The 22,220-nt window shown below is 45.1% G+C and overlaps 1 protein-coding gene across 1 annotated transcript in view; it reads right to left on the bottom strand.

Annotated features, from left to right (window-relative positions):
- GPR50 (G protein-coupled receptor 50) overlaps positions 1-19,274 on the bottom strand; it is a 38,918-nt gene extending 19,644 nt beyond the window's left edge. The window contains exon 1 of the mRNA XM_065689785.1: positions 19,022-19,274. Within this exon, the coding sequence (XP_065545857.1) occupies positions 19,022-19,196 (175 nt within the window). The 5' untranslated portion in view covers positions 19,197-19,274. The remainder of the gene's footprint in view (positions 1-19,021) is intronic.
- Between the last annotated feature and the right edge of the window lie 2,946 nt (positions 19,275-22,220).

Below are 22,220 nucleotides of genomic sequence, written 5' to 3'. Positions count from 1 at the left end.
CAAAGTAGATAAATCAATTCACTAATGGATTTCATGCTGACTTAATCTTCTTACTTGGCAATGCCCCAAAAAGCCTGTTCCTTTTGCCTTGCCTTACCTAAATGAAATTAACCTATTCCAGAAAATGAAGAACAATTTATCAGTGCACTGAAGGCAGACTGCTTGTTGAATCTGGATCTGTGTTATTCCATCCAAGAAACTAGAGAAACTCTGTAATTAAAAAAACCTGAAAATGGGAGGGTTGACAACGAGTTGAGCTGCTCTTTTCTCACATGCTTTCTGATTGCTTAGCACGCTCCAGTACACAGGTTGTACAAACAACTTCCTGTCTGGAACAAGAGCATTTGGCTTTGCTTTTCAGTAGTTCAAAAAACATAACTTCCAGTGCATCAACCAAGGAGAAATTTATGAATGAAGAAAACAGGAGCAGAATATTTCACTGAGATCTCAGGCTCGTTTATACTTTCTTGATAAAACTGAAGTGTTTCTGTTTCCAAGAAAGTTTTAAATGGAAACCTTCTTTTCTGAAGATGTCAAAACCACTATTTTAGTCTTCCTTATAACACAAAAGAATTGGGTTTTGCAAAACTAACAGGAAATAAATGACTTCACTTTTCACCAGCAAGGATTTCTACTGTAGCACATGACCATCTTGTGCTCATTTGAGGACATGCAGTCCAACCACTGCCTGATCCCTGGAAGGAAACACAAACACACGCATCTCAACACTTCAGAAGTGTCACAAGTTTGACAGCCAATAGGGGACAACCTAAGAGTAAGAACAGGAGGCTATATTTTCTTCCAGTATTAAATGGTCATATTCTTAAATGAAAGCTGGGAAAGAATATTTAGCAAAAGAATTGGCTGGAAGCAGAATGCCCTCTCAGGCAGAACTGCAGCTTGGCACATCTTTCCTCTCAACCTTTGAGCATCTTTCCTCTCAGACTCTTCCTGCAGGAAGTAATAAAAATAAGCAGTTATCTGTAAAACCCTTAATGTCAATCGCTAACTTTTCATTCTTGGGACACAAAGTAGGGCAGAAGGAAACACACTCAAGAATAACAAGAAGATGACATAAGGGTTTTAAGTGAGAAAAAGCCTGAGACAAACACTACTGCTAGGATGAACTCAGCACCTACAGCAACACAACTGGGTAGATTTCCTACTCTCTTGCAGTACTCACAGATGTGACACCAAAGACTGGTATCACAGATGAAAGCAGAGGAAACTGATGAGTAAAATGTCCTTTCCTACTGCATTGCCTTCCTGCTACAAAGCCAGCAAGACAACACCCTGTCTAACATGAGGCTGAATTTAACGAATAGAGAAAACACAGGAGCAAGAGTAGGACATTCAGGACGATGCTTAGAGCTGCTGCTAGTTCATTTCAAATTCAGAAGCCACCCTCAAATTCATGCTGTGATGGATATGCCAGCGGGAGTATGGTGCTCCCACCCTACTGGGATAGCTCTAGACTGCTGAGATGGAAGAAAGAAAACAATACCACCTCCACTTCTCTCCCTGTTCTCTGCATATAATGTTGGGCTGAAGGAATAGAAAAACAAGGAGGAAGGGAACAAAGACTGAGGGGAACGCTGGGGAAGCCACAGGGATGAGGCACTGCGCGCTCCCTCTAGGGACCCAAAAGTGCAACTTGGTTTCTGCTTTTGACACTTTCAAAGAAAAAGGTAAGACCCATGGCAGCAGCAGAAGGCTCAGCCCTTCCTCTGTGGACACTGGGGCAATGTGAAATGACACATCTGCATTTCACATTAGCCATTTAAGCCAGGTTTCATAATGGCTTTTTCCCCCTCAGATTGTCATGTCATGGGAAGCCAAAGTCAGTTCTCACTGAATCACTGTAACCTCTGCAAGGAGAAGTAGCATACACTCCTTCAGTTCCCCATAGGCAAAGCTGGAGTTTAGAACACAACATTTAGAGTTCACAACAGGCGGCCCTGAGCCAGGGTAACATGTCAGAGACTGCAGGGAACAAGCCCTCTGAAAACAAACCCAAGCTTGCCATTTCTTTCAAGTGTCAGGTTCAGAGCCTTTGGGCACATGATGAGAAAAATAGTTTGTGCCTTATGTCACCATAGTACATCCTACAGCATGTTTGTGGGTGATGCATCCATATCACACACCCATTAGCTTCAAGCTTTTTTCTTCTCTAAGTATTTACCCTCCCTCATGTAGACATTCTCCTGCAATAAGCAAATGGTTTAAAAAGATGATGTTGGGATTTAATGGGATTAGTATCCATGCACAGGGTTTTGTTGTAAATGAAGGCGAAGCTGATTCTTCTCTGTATTATGTAAAAGAGTGAAAACATGTTGGAAGGTAACAGTTCTGCTGATGCTATTTAAAATCCAGGGAAGAAAAGCTCTACTTAAGGGTGATCTCCTGATCATTTACACATTTCTTTCCACAGGTCTTGTGTGCACATGAGTATTTGCAGCTGCTGCAACAGTCACATATTGAGAGAACATAATTCAAAAGCTCAAAAAAATGACACTACGATAATTATGATTAACTATCCAGGAACTCTTCCAATCCCTAACAGAGGGCAAAACAGAATCCAGAATTTACCAATACTCTGGAGATTATTCTGACAACTTGAATGACATAATGTGAATTACCCACACGATAGCCAAGACAAAACTAGACATTAAAGTCCAGGTTAAAAGCCACAAAATTCTTCAACTCTGTAGCTAATGGCTTATGCAGTCTTTTAGAGAATTATACAGATTTCAACTCTGGCACACTGTATCATGTGAATGATTACTTACTTACACTCATTTCCCAGAGATACACAGTCACAACCTCATCTGGAAAAAAATCCAACACTGTCTTCACAAGGGATTGTTGAGGTACTGAAAGGATGTGGAAACTTGGAAGTAGCATCCATGCTGAGAGCATAAATGATCCTTCTCTTAAAGAGAACAGAATTGGACTATTGCTTCTCACTAGGAAAAGCAGAAAAACATTTGCAAACATAAGTCCTACTATGGGACCCATAAATCTCCATCCCACAGCCCAGGGAACCCTTCATATCCTTACCACTCCTCTCTTCTCATTTCTACCTCTCTCTCTCACTGCTTTCTCCTGTTTTTAAGCAAAGGAAAATGAAAATGAAGGGTGGTGGCAAACCTGATATTGCTGTAGGCAAACCCACCCGCTTGGTACTTCCCTTCTCAGAACTGACAAGTCTCAAGAGTAAATCCTCTTTCACCTTTTTTTTTTTCCCCTACTTGTGACACTCCCAACAGGGCTGATCCTGGGGTACTAAAAGCAAGCATAAGAGCTCTAAATGCTGCTGGAACATCATCGCTTTAAAGATGGTTTTGAAGGATGTATTTAACAGGGGGTTGCAGGTAACATAGTAAGTTAAGTTATTTCTAGTGCTTTTCTATTCTTCAAACTCTGCCTCATTCATCCCAAGGCATGACCTGTCTGGTTTTCAAGTTTTAGGGGGATTAAGTGCATTAAGCACCACAAAGCAAACCCCCCCAAAAAACACAAGCCTGCAGAAAAGTACTTACTCCTTAAGTAACTTTAAATTCTCCCTCCTGATTTGGAACATACTTGTATACATCTACAATGGATGAATTCAAGTAGTTATTTTCAATATAATAAATAACAGTCTTCCCCAGGAGTAACACAAAGCACTAAAGCAAGAGTCACAATATATGGTGTCTTGGGCAAACTGTAGAAAGCTTACATTTTGACTGTTTTTCTTTTGGTTCAGCACCCAGTGTTTTCAGCTCTCTATATAAATAATGGCTTGGACTTCCTGAGTGCCACTGGAAACAAGAAGTGTTCAGAAAGTCAGGTAAATAAGATCACTATTTACCACAATGAATTACGCCAGACATGTCTGTTGTGGTAATGCTCTCTCATACCTCATGGAGACGAAGGGGTTGATGCACATACTCAACATGAGAACTGCCACATTAAAAGCAGACCTGAGATTCATCTGCTTCCCTGCCCCATTGCCAACAGCTGCCAGAAGGACCTGCTTGACAGAAAAGTTCAAGAAAACATGTATTGTGCAACAGGGAGATAATGTGCCTTAAGGGAGCACTCCTCCCCGACACACACCCAAGCACACCAGAGTCCTATATAGCACTAATAAAACATAGCAGCTTTTCTAATAGGAGAGTTCATTTTCAAACGCTACTACAGTGAATCGGTAAGAAAAATCTCCCAAGACAGTTGATGCACAAAGCTTTCACTTGGCAAGTTAGCTAACTGGAGGAGAAAATATGGCAGAAAGCAGTGGCTGAAGCGAAGCAAAGAGGGAAGATGCTGTGCCTGGCACAAGCTGATGCTTTAGGAGCCCATGGTTGAATGGTGGCCAGGAAATATTTAGGATGTGTTCACAGCAAATACATGCTTGCAAAGCTGACAGATCTGTACAAGTCTCCTCCAGGATAATCCTGCATCATTTAAGCTTAAGTTAGCTCAGTGATCCCTGAGAAAGCCATAACCATGCTGCCTGGGTGAGAGCTGCACCAGGCACGAGGCTCCCACGAGAGAAAAACAGCACAAATAACTGGTGGATGAAGCCACCCATACTTGAAGACAACCTGGTTACCCAGATGTGATGTACTTCTTGTCTAAAGCAAAACCTCCATCATTTATAGAATGATTTCTTGTACAAAACATAACACAAGACAAAAAAGATCACTTCTGTGTTTCCTGCCAAATCCCAGCTCGACACTCCTCCCATGGGTGAGCTTTGCAACCCCAAGGCACGGTTGCCTACAGGCTGAAGAAACTGTGACCCCAAGGGCAGAACTGGAAGACAAACACTCAGATGCCCAGGTCCCCTTCCCAACTGTGTGGGGCAGTTAGGAACATGTGTTTTCAAAGCAGTTGTCCCCCAGCAAGTGAAGAAAATATTGCAGCACCAAAATCCAAAACCTTCATCGGAAACTTTTTTTTGATATTTGGACAGTTTTCAGCATCAAATAACTAAATGAATTAGCTTGATAGGTAAATGTGCTTCTGCTTACTTCATCTCAACTTACCCGTATGCAGATATTCAATTTTGCCTTATATGCACATTTACATGTTTTTCCTGTTTCAGCAGTAACAAAGTGTTTTGAGAAGCCAGAATCAACCTTCTTTAGTCTTCAGCGAATTTTGACTTTTTGTTCCAATTCCAAACAATTCCAATTCCAAGACCCAAATGTGGACGTGGTAATTCCTTATATAAGAGAAATTAAGAGTCAAAGCATTCTCTTCCTAAAAAAAAAAAAAAAAAAAAAAAGCCCAACTTGTATCTTTCTTTAACTTTCCCATTCAAGCAGAGCGGAAAATTAGGTACAACTTCACATTTCCAATATGAGTGCTAGGGAGAAATTAGAGGGTTGCATCTAGACAAGTAGAAATCCTGCATTGCTAAGGTTTCTTTGGCTGCAAGAGAAAAGAAACATTGCCTCCTGGTGATTAAGAATTTCATTATTATTATTAATTCTGAAACACTTTGAATTACCCGGTACATTTTCTTTAAGTGGGCACTATCGTTACTGCAAGTTGATTTGAACCAATGATTTATTTATGGCTTAATAACCCTGCTTGTTTCGTATGCTCAGCACATTTTGCTTCAGTATGTTGTATTACTGGGTGGTTACTATAAACAGTCCATTTAAATTTAGACAGAAGCTTTTGGAAAAGTTCTATTCAGAACAGATATGTGAATTAAAACACTAACTACACTGATCAGTAGCAACTGGTTTCTTCCAAACTAAGATTTATATGCGTCCATTAGGATCTAAAGAAATTTCACAGGTAATCTCTAGTTGAAGTTCACACCTGAGCAAAGCTTTCTACTCAGGCTGATCCTAATATCCAGCCATTTGAAAAGCAAGAGGAAGCTTCCCAGGCAGCACTGCCAAACTGTGAAACTTCTGCAGATAAATCAGAATCAGGCTTCCCCCATGGTGGTGTTAATAAAATACCTCCAGCCTTGCTGATAAATCTGCAGGATCTTCCTTCACTTTCTGAAGTAAAATAGCCTGGCCTTATCGGCTTTGTTTGCAAAGCGAGTCTTAAACAAAACTAGCCATGGAAGGAGAGAAAAAAGCCTTTACAATTTGGCCAGATATGCTTCTGACAGGAAGTTGTACTTTTTTTAACAACTGTGTAATTACGATGTATTTTTCTTACAAAAACTGTCCCAAAGTTTTGGCTTGAAGGTGTTGGATGCTGAGCAAAACCATACTGCACCACTGATAATGTACACAGCTGTACAACCAACTCCTCTGAGGTTACTTCACGTTTCAATTCTTAAATATATCCCCAGGAAGCCAGTTCAGTTGTTTTGTTCTCCACAGTTGCTACAGTTCTTTAAGGAACACATGCTGCTCTCTCTCCTAATATTTCCATTAATTGGGCATCATTTTCAGGATGGCAGTTCTGATTTGGCCCTTTGGAGAAGGAAACATTCCCAAGGGAAGCATCATAGCCAAGAATGTGTAAAGTTGACTTGAGTAATACCTGCTCCCTGTTATACTCCTTTTATCTACTCAGAGCAGGAAATGAAGCCACATGTAAGTAAAGAGGCATTGCTTGATTTACAACCTGCTCTGTTAAAACTTGCACAGATGGGTTGCATCTATGATTTTATATTAAATGTTACCCTCTGGTTATCTTGCTTTGCTAATTAGATGAGGAATAAGATTGTAGAAGACTGGGTTGCCACAGTCAACAAGTGCTCAGCTTTCCATAGTCTTTCCTGACCCTTGTTCAGGGAAGTTTTCTGAATGGTGTGAAAGATTACGATCTAAATCAAAAGCTTAATTAGATAAAGACATAAGCTAGGATGATGTATTGGTATCCTACAGATGTAATAATTCTTTCTTTCTTTAACTTTCACATTTCAATAAAGCATCTGATAAGAGTCAGCATGTAAGAACTCTGCTGTTCAGCTCAAACATCTTGGTTGGCTGTGCCTGTCAGCACAAGCCAGCTTTGAAGGCTCATCTCCACTCACTCAGAGCAACACTGTAAAGCATGCATCCCTTCAGTCTTTAAGGAAGCTGTTTATACAAATACATGGCCTGCCAGAGTCACTTTTAATAGAAGTGGCAAATTTGGTAAGAATGCAAAGCATGTGGTAGTCACTTGTGTTGGTATAGGAGTGCACAGGCAAAGCAACACCCACGCACAGCCCCTGCCCACAGGCTGAGCAGATGGGACTGGCAAAGGGGCATGGGGAGGATGCAATGCACAGTCCCTCATGTTATACCTTTCCAGCCACCTAAACCTCCCCAGGTACAGTTCTGCAAAACAGACATCCAGAGCTGGACTGCAAAGTAGACACACACACTCCCCCAACCCCCAGATCTTTCCCTTCCACAGCTACCTAGAAAGGTTGTGTAGCTCTCAGTTAAAACTCCAAAAGTTTCACCCCTTAAATATGATTACTATTAAATACTTAGGAAGACTTGAACATGGTTGTGATTGGGATATGTTTTTTTCCCCATACAGAAAAAGGGTTGGTTTTGTCTGTTTTTTTAATGCACACTACATTCTTGACTTTGAACAGAGGCAAATAAAAATCCATTTTTTAATCTAAGTGAGAGAGAATGAAAATCATATGAACAAATAAATATTAATTAATAAAGTTACTAAGCATTATACTCATATGTGGTTATAATTATATGTGAGATTATGCATGGAAGTGTTCGGAGATTAAGGAAAAGGAAGGAGAAGACTGGCAGAAAAGAATAAATGTTTTCCATATTTTCCAGGGTCACAAAATGCTGCTTATTGGCTTCACATGGCTTCCCAGGGTGAAACTGTCCTGGCCCACTTCCAAGAAAGCATCACTGGAAAGGGTGGACTGAGAGGATGATAGGAAAGGTGACCCCAAAAGAAAATGTCCCTATCACAAAGAAAACCCAAGCAACCAAGCACCAGACTTCATGTCACCCTTTCATTTTAAAGCCTATCCTAATCCATTCGCATGGACAAAGGTGTTTTTTTTTCTGCCCAATGATTCAGAACACAGATCTGAAGTTATGAGGCTTCAAGCTGCTTCACAAAGTAATTCTGGACTCATTTTGTTCTATTTCTTTCCTTTTGCTGCTTCTGTATAGACTTGTTTTGTTGCTCACCTAAACTGTTTTAATGCAGGTCATTTACTACTCGGATGGAAGAGAAAAGCTCAGAGCAGCTTTTGAAACAGAGGTGCTTTATCAGGCACAGGTATAACTTTGCAGCACTTTTATATTCCATACCAAAATTGCATTGTCCTGCTTTGAATTTTAGCTATCTTACTTCCCAAGATACTCCCAACACAACTGTAGGCAGACATTGTTAATCACTGAAGTAATTAATACAGCATTATTGTGATGAAGACAGGGAAAACACAAGAGGCATGAGGAACAGATCTGATGCATTAGCAGACAAGTATGCCCTGAATTCATAGTTAATATGTTTAAACAATCCACAAATGTTTGAAGATGTAGGTGTTACTGAAATAATGAATTATAAAACACTTGGTAGAGAATGCAGAAGAATTGTGTTCATGTGGTGGAACTGGAGAATTTCTGAGTGCCAGTAGCATCCCACAGCTTGGAGAAGCACTTAAAAGCAAAACCAATTTTAAATAGGGAGAGAATAAATGCAGCAGAGAAACTAACACAATGCGAGGTCAAAACATAGCTCCACAGACAGCTGATCTATTGGTCTCACATCCTACCACCAGCAGTACTCAAGAGGAAGAAGCATTATCCCCGATGCATCTGTTACAATGCAAACCAGTCATCTCTGAGAGAAATAAAGAAAACCAGATGATGGGATGGTGTCATGGCTTAACCTGACAGGCAGCTACATACCACACAGCCGCTTGCTCACTCCCCCTGCCTCAGTGGGAGCTGCAATCAGCACTGTTCTCTGCACAAATCACACAGCACTACACCAGCTACTAGGAAGAAAATTAACTCTACCCCAGCCAAAACTAGGACAAATGGACACAAACACATATTGTCTTCTTCTGGGTACCACAGCTCTAAATCTCCTTGTCTCAGACAGAGAAAGCACATAGTGGGTCTGCAATGTATTTGTCCAGCTGCAGTCCCCTGGAAAGAATGCTCCTGCTACAGTGCACAGCTCATCACCATGCTAAAGAAATCACACCTTCTGCCTTACTTTTCCAAGTGTGAAGAATAAGAGCTGCCAGACTCAGTCTTATGGCAGGGATATCAATGGCATTGGGTTTTATTCCCACCTGCCCAGAAAGACAGCAAAAGAGCTTATTAACTATTCACACCCCCCACATTAGGAAGTTGAAAACCATTTCTGACTAATACACAGCCACAGAGATCATAGGTGGAGGTATAAGAAAGAGGCTGTATTCAAGGAAAAGCTGCTTTCATCTCTTTTGCAACTGAATGACATTTCAGCTTCAGGCTGTTCTTTCACCAGCTTTTCAGGGAACTTCCACTCCATTTTCCCCTGCTGCTATTTCTGTTCCATTTCAAGGCCACTTCAGCAGATATCTCACCTCCTTTGAAGTCAGCACCAGTCAGCAGGACAAAAGGTGCCACATCAGAAGTCTTCTCCATATTAGCATTCCAGCACGATTGAAAAGTATTTATCTTTGCATTACAGCACAGACATTCAAGTCTGCATACACATGCAGGGCCATCTCCTCCCTGCAAGACCAGTGTAAGTGATAACAGCAGGGATGGTCATGTCCTGGGACCAGCATCCACTCTAACTGCATTACTATCAGAATTATTATAATTAAAGCACCAGCGCTTGAGCTCAAGACAACCATCTGTTCCTCTAATGCAAAGGGAAACACATTCATGCTCTGCTAAAGATATTGCAGCCAGGATGCTACAACAAATGCAGCTGCGCCAACAGTTACTTACAATGCTTAGTGGGCTGCCAAGTCGAATCCCTCCCAGTTACTTTAAGAAGGATGCAGCACACACTGAGAACCCCACTTTGACAAAAGTCTAAGAGTTAAAACAGACTCATTGGAACAAAAAGTGCTGCTCACTTTCCAAAGATAGAAGTGCAGTACACTGTCAGGCGCCCATCCACGCTGGCATTTTCAACGTCCAGTCAGCAATCAAACACATTTAGATGCCCCATACACAGCACCTTTCCCATCTCTCCCTGTTTTCCCCAGTGAAAGAACATCTTCAGCAGAATTAGAGAATTAAGGGTGTATTGAAGGACATGCACAAAATTAATGCTTTGCAGGAATTGGCTTCTCTGTCTCTTCTTTACATAAATAAGTGCTATTCTTGGGTGACACAGCGCAGAAGAACTGGCCAGCTATCTATTTCAAAATGAACTTGTCTTAGATGTCCACAGCAGAAAGCTAAGCCAGACAAAAGGCTGCTCAGTAATTCCTCTTCATTGATGTGCTGTATCCCTCCCCCCAGTTTGGGGAGGGTGGATTTTGCCACAGCTGAGGACAGCTTATGGCTAAGGACTCGGCCCAGCAGCTCACCAGCATTGCAGTTAAGGACCCTGACAACACTGGGGTTTCTCCTAAGTCCTGCAGCCATATGGCAATAAGCACAGACCACAGTGCACAACTTTGCAGCACAACCACCCTGCCTTTAACACCAAAACTACCTTCACAGTAGCCACTGCTCTGCCAGCTTTCATCTTCTGCGAGTGCAAGCCATTAAAACCTTCACAAGCAAACCTCATCAGTGAGATACACACATGGGTGCACACCCTTTGCCGAGTATCCCACATGCGTATTAAACTGTAGGGTAAAATCTACTCGGGGGTCCATTACAAAGTAGCATCTACCATAAATCAGTGAGAGCAGAGGCCTGACACGCTCATGTCACCTCTGTGGGAGCCAGGGCAGTGGTGGCACGCTGTCCAGCAGCACTCAAACAGGAGAAGCTTCTGCCCACATAATTATGAGCACAATAGGAGCTGGAAAAGGGGGATCACAACTTGCTATGTTAGTCAACTCTTCATAGCACAGTTTTGTTGATTGCTAGGAACTGAAGGAAAATGGAAAGGTTGGTTATAAACAAGGATCATATTCCAGGAAAAAATTATCCGAGTTTGATCGTTTTTCTTAACATGGGAGGAAAAGTGAGTATCTTTCCACGTTTGTTGCAAATGGGCAAAAGAATCACTCTCAAAGGTAACAAAAAGCTGTGAAAGGCTGGTTTGTCACAGCAATAGGAACAGTTTCCAGCAGCAGCAACTGGTTCTGTAAAGCTAATGATCAACCAGAAGAAATCCAGACTCTCCTGGGAGAAATTTGTCTCAAAAAAAGAAATAACAAATGAGAGAACTGCAATCAAAACACCAGTAAGGAAGAACAGATCCTGCCACATGAAGGCTGAAACAGCCTAGCGCCTCGCAAGCCTCGTTTGTTGCTTGCACGCTGCTGTGTCCATATCTGTATAATTTATTCAAAAGCACATTTATTATTTTAAAGGCTTCATGGAGAAGGCTGTGGGTCTGCCAAGGGACACAACGCTGGAGTTCATGCAGTGGTTATTTCTTGCCCTCACTCTAATCTCAAAGACTTTGTCTAGCTTGGGATTTAGCACGACTTTTAATTAATCGCTTCTGATAGCATGTCCACACTGGGAAGGCTTCTCCCATTAGCTAATTAGTCCACTGACCTAATTAGGCAGGGCAAGCCAGTTTTACTCCCTCATTGCCTTGCACAATAAACCCTAGTTTTCCCACCTAGGTCTTTCCTCAAGTCAGTTCCCAGCTCCTCTGTCCAGACTTGCCTTTTAGAAGTCCTTAGCTGGGTGGTGGCAGACAGCATCACCTCACCTTTCAATGCTAATCTAGATCAGGCCAGGAATGCTTTGTTCACTGCAGTTGTCCTCTGGAAAACAGAGCCCTCTGAAGTCCCCAACAAGGTCCTAGGTCATTAAGAATTGGCTGGTCAGCGTTTGTCAGGAACAGCATTGCCTGAGAACTTCTGTTTTCCTCTAAGGGTAAAGCTGGTGTGTCTCTGAAGGACCAGAAGACCACCGCATATCCTTAGGTGTTCAGTCCACTCTCAACCTGAGTGAGAAGTGCCCTGAAACAGGGCACCTTGCAATAGGCTGAGTTTGTTGAACCCTTAAAACACAGAGTGTTGTGCAGGGGCACAGCTGGCACACGCAGGAATGCTCTGCTCTGTGCCCTGGGCACACAGATGCAGCACAACAAGAAATGCAAGCAGATACCTGTGGGAGCTGCAAGGTTGCATCTTGTCTAGAACAGCACAGAGCTGTGAGTCCTGCTGCTCCTCTTTGCACTAATGCTGTCTGTGATAGCTTTCTGCAGGAAGGCCTGCCAGTTTGAAGGCAGAGATTAGCTTGACAGCCTCCCACTGAACAAGTCCTTGCTTCTCCCACTGCACATTCCTTTTTCTTCAAGTCCTCACACCACACTTCTATCTTCCCTACAGAAACTCCCATGGATGAGCATGGAAGAAGCAGCCTTGTCCTCAGAGATCATGGGGCCAAAGCTACCTTCTGTTTAAAAGAGCAATGAGTTGCATGGACATTGTCTTTGGAGTCCATGATTAGCAATGCAGGCAGATAAACTGACAGCACTGCCATGCAGTATCATCAGGTTCTGAAAGAAATACATTTCAGTTATTTTTGCAATGTTATTGAATCCAGGAGTGAATATTTTGAGTGTAGTATAATCCATTTTCCTAGGAAGCAGCCAAGAACAACACTAGGTTTTACTTGGAAACCCACAGCAGCATGGGGGAAGTGCCACTGCAGTCATCCCTGCCTCACTGTAAACTCAGGACACAGACTGGAGCCCCACATGCCTCCCCTGATGTCCCCAACTTAGTCTGAGCATCCTACCACCAGCCTTTGTTCACTTTGGCTGTGCTTGGCACATCCTACCACTACTCCTCCTTCTGTGGACAGATTCTCACCACTCCACCACCATTCCTACTTCTCCCCTTTCTCACCTTTTGTGCATCCTCCTGCTCTGGGCCTCGCTGAACCCTTCTATACCTGAATCTTTTTATGCTGGCCTGGGATCCACTGCTGTGACGCTTTCATTCCCCAGCAGCTCTCGCATTCAGCTCACTTGTGCCCAAAATTCATCTATGCCGTCATGAGTGTTGCATTTAAGTCAAAGGACAAGCAGGAAATCAGGGCAGGTTGGCCTCTGGGCTGCTGGACCTCAGTCCCCCACAGCCATCACAGCTTTTGTCAACATCACTTCTGAAGGTGATGCTGGGGATTGTTCAACAAGGCAAGATCTGAGGTCTCTCAAAAGAAAGCATCAAGTGGACGGTCTCAGAAGACAAGGACTCACTGATCCTCACTCCAGCTTCTGGGAATGAGAATAGTTAAACATGAGAATGTGATGCCATGGGTTTCGTTCTACATCTTTCACAAAGAACAATCCCGTCAGACCAGGGCTGTTGAGGACAGGAGTATCCTGGGACTGTGGCACAGCTTTCCCATGCCAACCAGCCCAAAGGATGGTCCCATCCTCCTCCACCCCTGCTCTCTGCTGTGAGATGGACTTGGAAGGGATTAAACATCCACAATTTAGGGTGTTGTGCTCCACACAGGGGTTGGCCTAAAAACCACAGTGTGGGAGCAGGGGAGTAGAAATTCCTGCTGGAAGTTCCACAGTTTCACAAAGTGAGAGCCAAAACTCCTAAAATAATTCCCATCTACATGAACTGAAAGAGGGTTGGTTTTTGGTGGGGTTTTTTGTTTTTTTTTTTTTTGTTTGTTTGTTTGTTTGTTTGTGGTTTTTTGGGGGGGTTTGGGGGGTTTTTTTGGAAAAAAATAAAATAAGAAAGCAGCCCTAAAAATTGGTGGCTTTGACTTGACACAGTTGATGAGATGGAATCCCCTTGATATCTCCTATGGAGCTGCATGAGGAATATTTCTGAAGCTACTGCACTCCAAAATAAACTTACGAGCTGCTCACGCCCAAATGAGCTGCTGCTTCCTCCAGAGCTCACAGAGCACAGCATGGGAACAGCATCACATGGGGCCATGAATTCTGTTCCAAGCAGGATGGCAGCTCTGAGCACCTCCTCAGCACTGTGGGCACCCAGGAGGAGACCAGCACAGCACTACTGGGAGGAGATGCACAAGGGTCTGGATGGGAGCCCATCATGAACCTCTGCCAAATCTGGAGCACATGAAGGTAATGCTGTCAGAGACCTCTCCAAATCAGCTCAGCCATGGGGCTGCACCCTGTGGCTGTGACATGGACCAAGCAAAATGCCATTCCTGTGTACCTCACTACACAGATCACCTTCTGGAAAAAAACAGTTTAAGACCGTCCTTCACTTTACGCTGCTATTACACTTAAAGCTTACAGTTTACCTTCATCCAACTGAATTTTCTCACAGGTTTTACCCCACTGTCACTCCTGCTTCTCCCACCTCCTGTGGCCGGTGGCCTTGCTACAGCATTCACCTACAAAGTCACAGGGACAGGGGGAGGATGCAGGGACGCAGTGAGAGATTGACACGTCCCCACCTGCAGCCGTGCTCCTTTGCTCCTCAAGCCCATGGGGTGCACTCAGGTACACCCCTGCTGCTCTCCCAGCAGACCACTTCCAACAGCTTCTCTGCAGCAACCACATATACAGCCCATACAATTGCCACACCAAGCCCCAGACCAGCTTCTCTGGTGCAGCCCTATTTGCTGTATTTAAGGTTCCCACTGTTGATGGCAGAGGGAGCCTCACTGGCAGCCAGCTTGATACAGCAAATTCATCATTGTCCACATGAGTGAGTCAGTAACAGAGCTAAAAGCAAACACTGTCACGGATTATTCCCCACCAACAGCAGAGAAGCAACAGCAAGACAGTTTGTCAGCAGCTCACCCATATGATGTCACAAGCATCTATCCCTACGGAAGAGCAAGCGGCTGCCAAGTGCACCCTTCTACATTAGGGGACCAGGGAACAGGGAAGGGGGTGCAGCTCTAGCATCCCCCAGGATCCCACAACCTTCAAACAGTTTCATCAACAACCAGCATGTTTCCTACAACTGACCCTACCAGAAACCAAGATACCTGCTGCAGAGTCCCTGACACTCAGAGGGTGAGAGGCTGAGTAAATCAGAAGCACTGGTGGGAGTTTGCTATAGATAAATGAATCAGCAGAACAGATGAGCAGTTCCTGAAGCATCTGCCTGCAACGCACAGAAATAAAAGATGTAATTTCAGGGTTGTGGCAGATGCTACAAGGTTTGTGGTGCTAAAAAAAAGTAAAATTAAAATAATCTCAACACACCTACATACAACAGAAAGCTTTCTAGGATGATGAAATTCTGCAGTAGCTGGAAGAAAACCAATCACAGCTTTCAACTGCGTTTGGGATAACTAAACGGAACATGGTCCAACACAACACCTCTAAAAGGTCAGTTTCCCAAAACTAGAAACAATCAGACAGAAAAATAAAAGAAAACGCCTAAATACAAGGAAATGTGACAATGCTTACTGGGAGATGCTTAAAGATGCCTTAGTAGAGCCCTCCTTTCCACCCCAAAAAGCAATACTATATAAAAATAAAGGCTTCCTTCGTTTAAAATATTTTTTTTAAGACAAGAACCAAATTAAAAAAGAATTAAAATATATAGCAAGTAGAAAATCAACTATAAAATTAGTAGCTGGAAATCAACACATTTAATAAAGAAAGCTAAAGATACGTATACATAAAATAATGGCAATAGGTATATCAGGAAAAAAACCAACAGTATATTAATAGGCTTGATGCTAAAAAAGTGCAGTGAAATTACCCTGATACAGAAGATGCATAAAGTGTAAGTATTACTATTTGCCTTTGCAGTAAGGGTGACATATCTCAGGATAACTAAATTCTCTGAGCAGCAAGTGGGAAAGATACCAAACACTGTCTGCTAAGCACTTTTTACACCTGCAACTATGAAACCTGCACGTCAGAGTGTGAAGGAGCTCATCAGAACACTAACGCTGACTTTAAAAAGGAATTAAAAGGAAAATGAACAGAAACACATCCCAGCCAGGAAGTTCCAGAGGTCTTGGAAAAATATATAAAAAAATCCCACTCAAGCAAACAAAAACTCAGTGTTGTGCCAGTATTTTCTGAGGGGAAATGGTCTGACCTGGGAAGTGCAGGCTGTGCTCCTTGCCTGTGTTCCCAGCAGAGCCAGGGAACGGACAGTATTTGCAGATGGAAACACAATCAGTGCTAGTCAACACAGTTTTCTGGCTGGAGGGCATGTCAAACCAATCCAGTATTTCTTCTAAGAGCATGCATTCGGCTGACAAAGGTAACTGTGTTGACATAATCCAGGCAGACTTGTGTGTGAAGCTTGACTTTGGGCAGTGTGACAGTCTAAGAACAAAATCCCCAGTGCTGTGCAAGCATCAGTGTATAGTGTATACCCAGAGGATTAAAAGCCAGTTGAGCTGGTGACCTCATTAGAGTTATACCTGCGCTGCCTGACCTCACAGAGGCTTTGGCTCTCCAGAGGGATGTTTCCATGAGGAAAAGGGCGCCGGTGGGAAATATGGTTTTTGAGGGAATGCAGGTTTGGGCTGTATGCCTACATTTGGGGCAAGTTTAGGAGAGCTTCCACAGTATCTGCCCAAAAAGCAGGTTAACTCCTTGAAACATGAAGTTTTAGTGCGGAGTCTCACACTTGTAAAGCCAGCAGGACCTACAAATGAAAAGCTGTGGACTCAGCCATGCCAGCAGCCTTCGGCTGGTCATGATCCTTGCTTTCAAACTCCACCAGTACAGGGACAGCAGCGTGCCCAGGTTTGTGAAGGCTTTTAGCTGCCAGAAAAGTTCACCCCTTCTCGCCTGCCTCACATAAAGTCATACAGAAAACTCTCCTGCCAGAGAAGCAGAGCTATTCCCCACACCCTTCACCCACAACCATCTAAATGTCCTGCACTGTGGACATATAGACCAAAGCCTGGAGCATTGTTTGGAGCTTCTGGACCATATGAGCAGCTCTGAGTGTCCAGGCAGCTGGGTGTTACTGCAGGAAAGCTTAACATCAGCAGTTCTCCAGCATGACTGACTGAACAACCGACTGCGGATGTGAATTGTCCACCATGGAGAGAGCCTGGGGCTTTCAGTGATCCTGGATTTCCCTGCCCACAGCATCACCCAGCTCCAGGCAACTGCCTATGTTCTACAGGCAGCTGACCACCCCAGTGAGGGCACCCCTTGTGAGACCCTGCCTGTCAGCCACGCTGACACACTCTGCCCATTGCAGCTACAGCTGTGCAGAGGTGCTGAAGCATGCCAAGTACTGCAGAGATGGACCAACAGCCCCATCCCATCCGGTTGGTTGGGCAGCAAGCAGATTTGAAACACAGGACTTGAGTGTCCTGTGTGCAGTGAGAGACATCTCCCCTCAATCAGGGAGATTCACAAACATTTCACTTTTGTTGGGTTTACCCATACATCCCAACAGTTTCTATGTGGAGCAGACAACAGGCTACTGACATGGACTAAGACTGGCAAAACACCTCCACAGTCTCTTCAAGAGAAAGCTGTTCTTTTTCCACTTTTGCAGAACTTCAGCTCAACTCACAGTGGAAGCACGCATAAGGTGTGAAATGCATTTAAGTGATTGACAATTTGAAAGGTGATAAAAACTGTTAAATAGTTTCAAATCTGCTTGCTGCTCAACCAACCAGATAATATAAACCACAAACTATCTTGGGGAGAAGGGAAGGGTATTTTTTTTCTTTCCTAGAACTACTGATGACAAGCTCACAGCATGCACATTTTAAAGCAAAGCTGAACAGAATGGAAAATACCTTTCCCAATTACATTAAAGTTCTCATAAACCCAGTACAGCACATTTGGGTATTGTGAATTCTACTGCATTTCGTATATCAGTTAAAGGACAACCTCACTGATCGAGATTGCTGTATCCAGCACCTGCCCAAGCCAATGGCCATTTCTGTGCTATCGTTAATAAGTCAATCAAATTCTAAAAGCACAGAGGGGAAATTGTCCCTTCAGTCTTGCCCATCAGCTACATTTACTGCACTCTGTTGAATTACTCCGTATTTACAGAGGACTGAGAGAGAAAGAAGAAAGATCATCACCTCCAAAACACTTACTACTTTGCCTTACACATTGTAAGTGCTGGAGATATTTCATTAAAACCCTTTTACAAGCTATAAAACTAAAGGTCGTTTTATGTCTTTCACTGTAAAAGCAGACAGCAGTGTAGTCCTTAACAAAACACACTCTGCAGCATGTTTTAAACAGCCCTACACAGACTACTTGAAACTCCTTACAGAGCAATTTATATCTGGTGCTATTTCTTTGCTAAAATTTATATGAAGTGTTCCTTCTTTGCTAACATAACAAGACTTTGAAGAAAAAAAAATCACCCTCTCAAAAAATACAGTATTCTTAAAAATGGTCAATATTAACTTAATTTTCCTAGATTAATTCATATGGGGGGTCAATACATAAGGCTCCAAAATAGACTGTCAGATTACCCATGGAAAAACCATGGAAGATCTTCACTCTGCTTTCACTTGGTCATCGAAAGCACATCAGCTTTAAGATGAAAACGCTAAGACATACGCCAGGCTGGGACAGAAAAGCAAGTGCTCGGCATCGTAATAGGCTCGTCTTAAAAAATCTGAGCCGCTCTACACCTGCCTCCGGCACCTGGGGTTTTCCTTCCTGGCTGCCGGGGAAGGAAAAGGGTTATACCTGGGTCTCGTCAGGAGTTCGGCTCCTCGATCTGCAGCTGCCTTTGGGAGACAGAAGTTCCGAGAAGTTGGAGGACAGAAGCAGCGGTGCGGGACAGACAGACAGCGAGCCGGCAACGCGTCACCGGGGCGAGGAGACGAGCGGTGCTGCCCAGGCTCATCGCCACCCTCCACCCGGGGCGATGCCCCTCACCGCTCCGGTGCCGAGGACAGGGGTCGGTGTCACTCGCGGCTCCCGAGAGCGCTGCCGAAAGGGGTCGGGCCGGTGGAGCCCGGGGCACGGAGCGGGACCGCTCCGCTCTGCTCCGCCCGCCGCCGCCCCCCGCCCGCCCCGCGCTCACCGGCGTTGCGGAGCTTCTTGTTCCTCAGCACCGAGAGGATGACCAGCGCGTTGCCCAGGACGTCCACCACGATGGTGAAGATGAGCACGGCGGCGAGCCCGGTGGCGGCCCGCGCCGACGGACCCCCCTCCAGCCGGCAGCCCGGGCAGCTCCCGTTGCTCCCCGGCCGCTCCATGCGCGCCTCTGCCCGCTGCCGCCAGCGCTCCTCCTCTCCGCCGGCCCGACGGCAGCCCCCGGGGCCGCCGCGCCGCGGGGCGGAGCAGCCCCGTCCCTGTCCCGGGGGGCTCCCGCCGCCCCCTCCGCCGGCGCTGCCACCGCCCTGCCCGGGGCGGGGACGGGGGTGCCCAGTGCGCGGTGCGGGGCACCCGCCGCGCTCTCCGGTGCGATGGCGACACCGCGCGGCGGCGGCAGGGAGCACCGGGGAGGCCCTGGGGCGCACCGGGGAGGCCCCGGGGCGCGGGTGTGCGCGGAGCCGTGCGAAGGGTGCGAGAGGCTCATCCCAGTCCAGCGCTCGGAGCACCCCGCTCTAACCCTCCCCGCCGGCAGCGCTGAGCGGGGAGAACAGAGTCAAGGGCAAGGATTGATTTTTTCCTCTCCAAGGAATCAGTCACAGGCAGCGGCTCCTGCTTGTACAGCCGCCGCTGACGAGAAGCGGAGCTTTAATGAAGCTCCCGGGAGCGCCTTCGGTGCCCCCAGCTGTCCCACAGCCCCTCCAGCCTGCGCAGCCACCGGGGAGATCTGCACAGCTTCTGCCCTTGAACAGGGGCACCGAGAAGGGAGAAACTCCAAGGGGAAGCTTGTCATGTTTCCTATGTGGCAGAAGCACTTGCTCTGCCTTAATTTCCCCACTACAACCACCACCACTGTTCCCTGCTAGCCACCCCTGCACTAAACCCATCCTCGCAAGAGCTCTTCTAATCCACTTATGTCAGAACAAAACCATTTTAATGCTTTTTACTGATTCTGATGTGTGCGATGCAGAAAACCCAAGAATAATTTCAGCTTCAGCAGCCCGCTTGCGTGATTTCCAGCCCCAGGAAAGCTGCACTTAGCAGGGATTTCCACCTCCCTCAGCCCATCCTCAACAGCTAAGGCTCCCACAAGCACCTCTTGTGCTCTACAGCACACCAGAGCGAGAAACAGACCAAGCCCCTGTGGTCAGATTGCGGCTGCAATACTGCAACCGCATGAATTCTCTGCTTTGTTTAGAAAAGAAAGCCAGAAAAGGGGTTTTATGGGCTATGGAGATGAGCCGTGCGTTTTTCCAGGGCAAGGCACACCGAGGCTGCTTGGACCCAGCAGCACTGACCCTGGCTTTGACCCAAAGCTCCTTCTCTGTGTGCAAGTCAAAGTGCCCACCCAAGTGATGGTAAATGCTGTGTCACAACCTGGCCTGGGAGTTTTACAGCTGCCCGGTTGAGTGAGTCGGTGACAAAACCAAAAGCAAATGCTTTGATGCTCATTCCCACACCAGCAGCAAACAAGTAGCAGTGAGGCACAGCTGAAACAAGCAGCAGACAGGGTCTGCCCCAGCCCTGTAGCACAGCGTCAAAGCCAGCCCCACATCTGAGCTCAGGCCTTTGCTGTGCTAAGCTGCTTTAAGCAGATTTTCACCATTTCCCCATGACTGGAGAGCACCCAATTTTGAAACAAAGTGGGCTTTTCGAAGATAAGAATCAAAATCCTGCATTTTCAAATTGTCAGAGCATTTTGGCTTGAAGTTTGGTATCTTTGGGCTTTTTGGATGGCATTCTGCACTGAGTTCTGTGTACTTTTATAAATATTTTCCCCATAGTAATTCTGTTCACAGCCTGCTGGCTGGTCTACGTTCAGGACCTATCTGCAGCACAGGAGCAGGGGCAGTTCACATGGACACCTCCTTTCAGCACCTTTCACCTCCATGCTGCTCTGCTCTGGCAGCTGTTTGCACCTTTTTTAAGGTTCTCTCAGGTGTATTTCACAGGTGAAGAAGTGCAATGCCACTTCAGAGGACCTGAACTTTGCATGCAGGTGTCTTGGATTTACTAATAGAAACATGGTTTGAAACTAATGAAGATGGCATTTGAAGATAAGGAAAAAGCTGCCTTTCTGAAAGCTTTGCTTAATCATAGAATGACTGAGGTTGGAAGGGACCTTAAAGATCACCTGGTTCCAACCCCCTGCCATGGGCAAGGACACCTTCCACTACAGCAGGCTGCTCCAAGCCCCGTCCAACCTGGCCTTGAACACTGCCAGGGATGGGGCAGCCACAGCTTCTCTGGGCACCCTGTGCCAGCGTCGCTCCACCCTCTTAAACGAAAACGTTTTTTCTAGTATCTAATCTAAATCTCCCCTCTTTCAGCTTGAAGCCAGCTCTGGAGGCTTCCAAGAGCCACTGCAAGTCTCCACAAGAACAATTATCTTCTGCTAGCACCAAACCCCCTAGTCCTGTCTTCCAGCACTTTCCATCACGACGCTGCCAAGGTGGGGTGTCCCACAAGGAGCTGGTTTTGCCTAGAGACAGCAAACAGTAGTTGACTGCTGAAGAGGATAAATGCAAATCCTACTGGACCCCACTACCTCCCCACCAGTTGCAGGGCAGGGTGGTTGTGCTGGTGCTCTCCTGGACAAGAGCCGCGATGTGAGCACCAAATCTGCCAATGAAGATTTTGACTTCACTTACAAAACCCTTGCTAGCACAGCAGCTTGAGGCAGAGGGGACATCACATTTTAGGAAAGTGGAGAAAACACAAAAACAGCTTTTCGTCTGTTAACTTTTTGGTTCACAATTTCTACCTGAAGAAAAATAAGTCTTTTTCCACTGCCTGGAGTGACAGCCCTAAGATGGGAAGGTCTGTATGTGTGCATCTTCATAGCTATAGCAACTAATCTCTCATAAGACACTTAGACAAAATTATTATAGATGTAGTGAGTAAGTGTTTTCATTGATGGAGCGATTTAGATGAATGATATCCAGGCTATCCCACCTTCCTGCTAAATAGATTCTTCACTGCTTCAATTAAGAAAAGGCCAGCACTCTAGGAAGCAATGGCAAGAAAAAAAAGGAGGGTAGAGGTATCAATAAGACTTCCTAATTATGTTTTACTGGAACCTCTGACATAAATCATACCGAAACAAAAATATCCCCTGTGAGTTAGAAGAATTTAGGCTCATTTAATTGTGCAAGAACCATGAACATGATCACAGAAGGCAACTGAAT

This window comes from Lathamus discolor, chromosome 9 (assembly GCF_037157495.1).
Source record: "Lathamus discolor isolate bLatDis1 chromosome 9, bLatDis1.hap1, whole genome shotgun sequence".
NCBI classification, from domain to species: Eukaryota; Metazoa; Chordata; class Aves; order Psittaciformes; family Psittacidae; genus Lathamus; species Lathamus discolor.
Note: the sequence above shows the minus strand (reverse complement) of the source record. Positions and strands in the feature narration are given on the sequence as shown.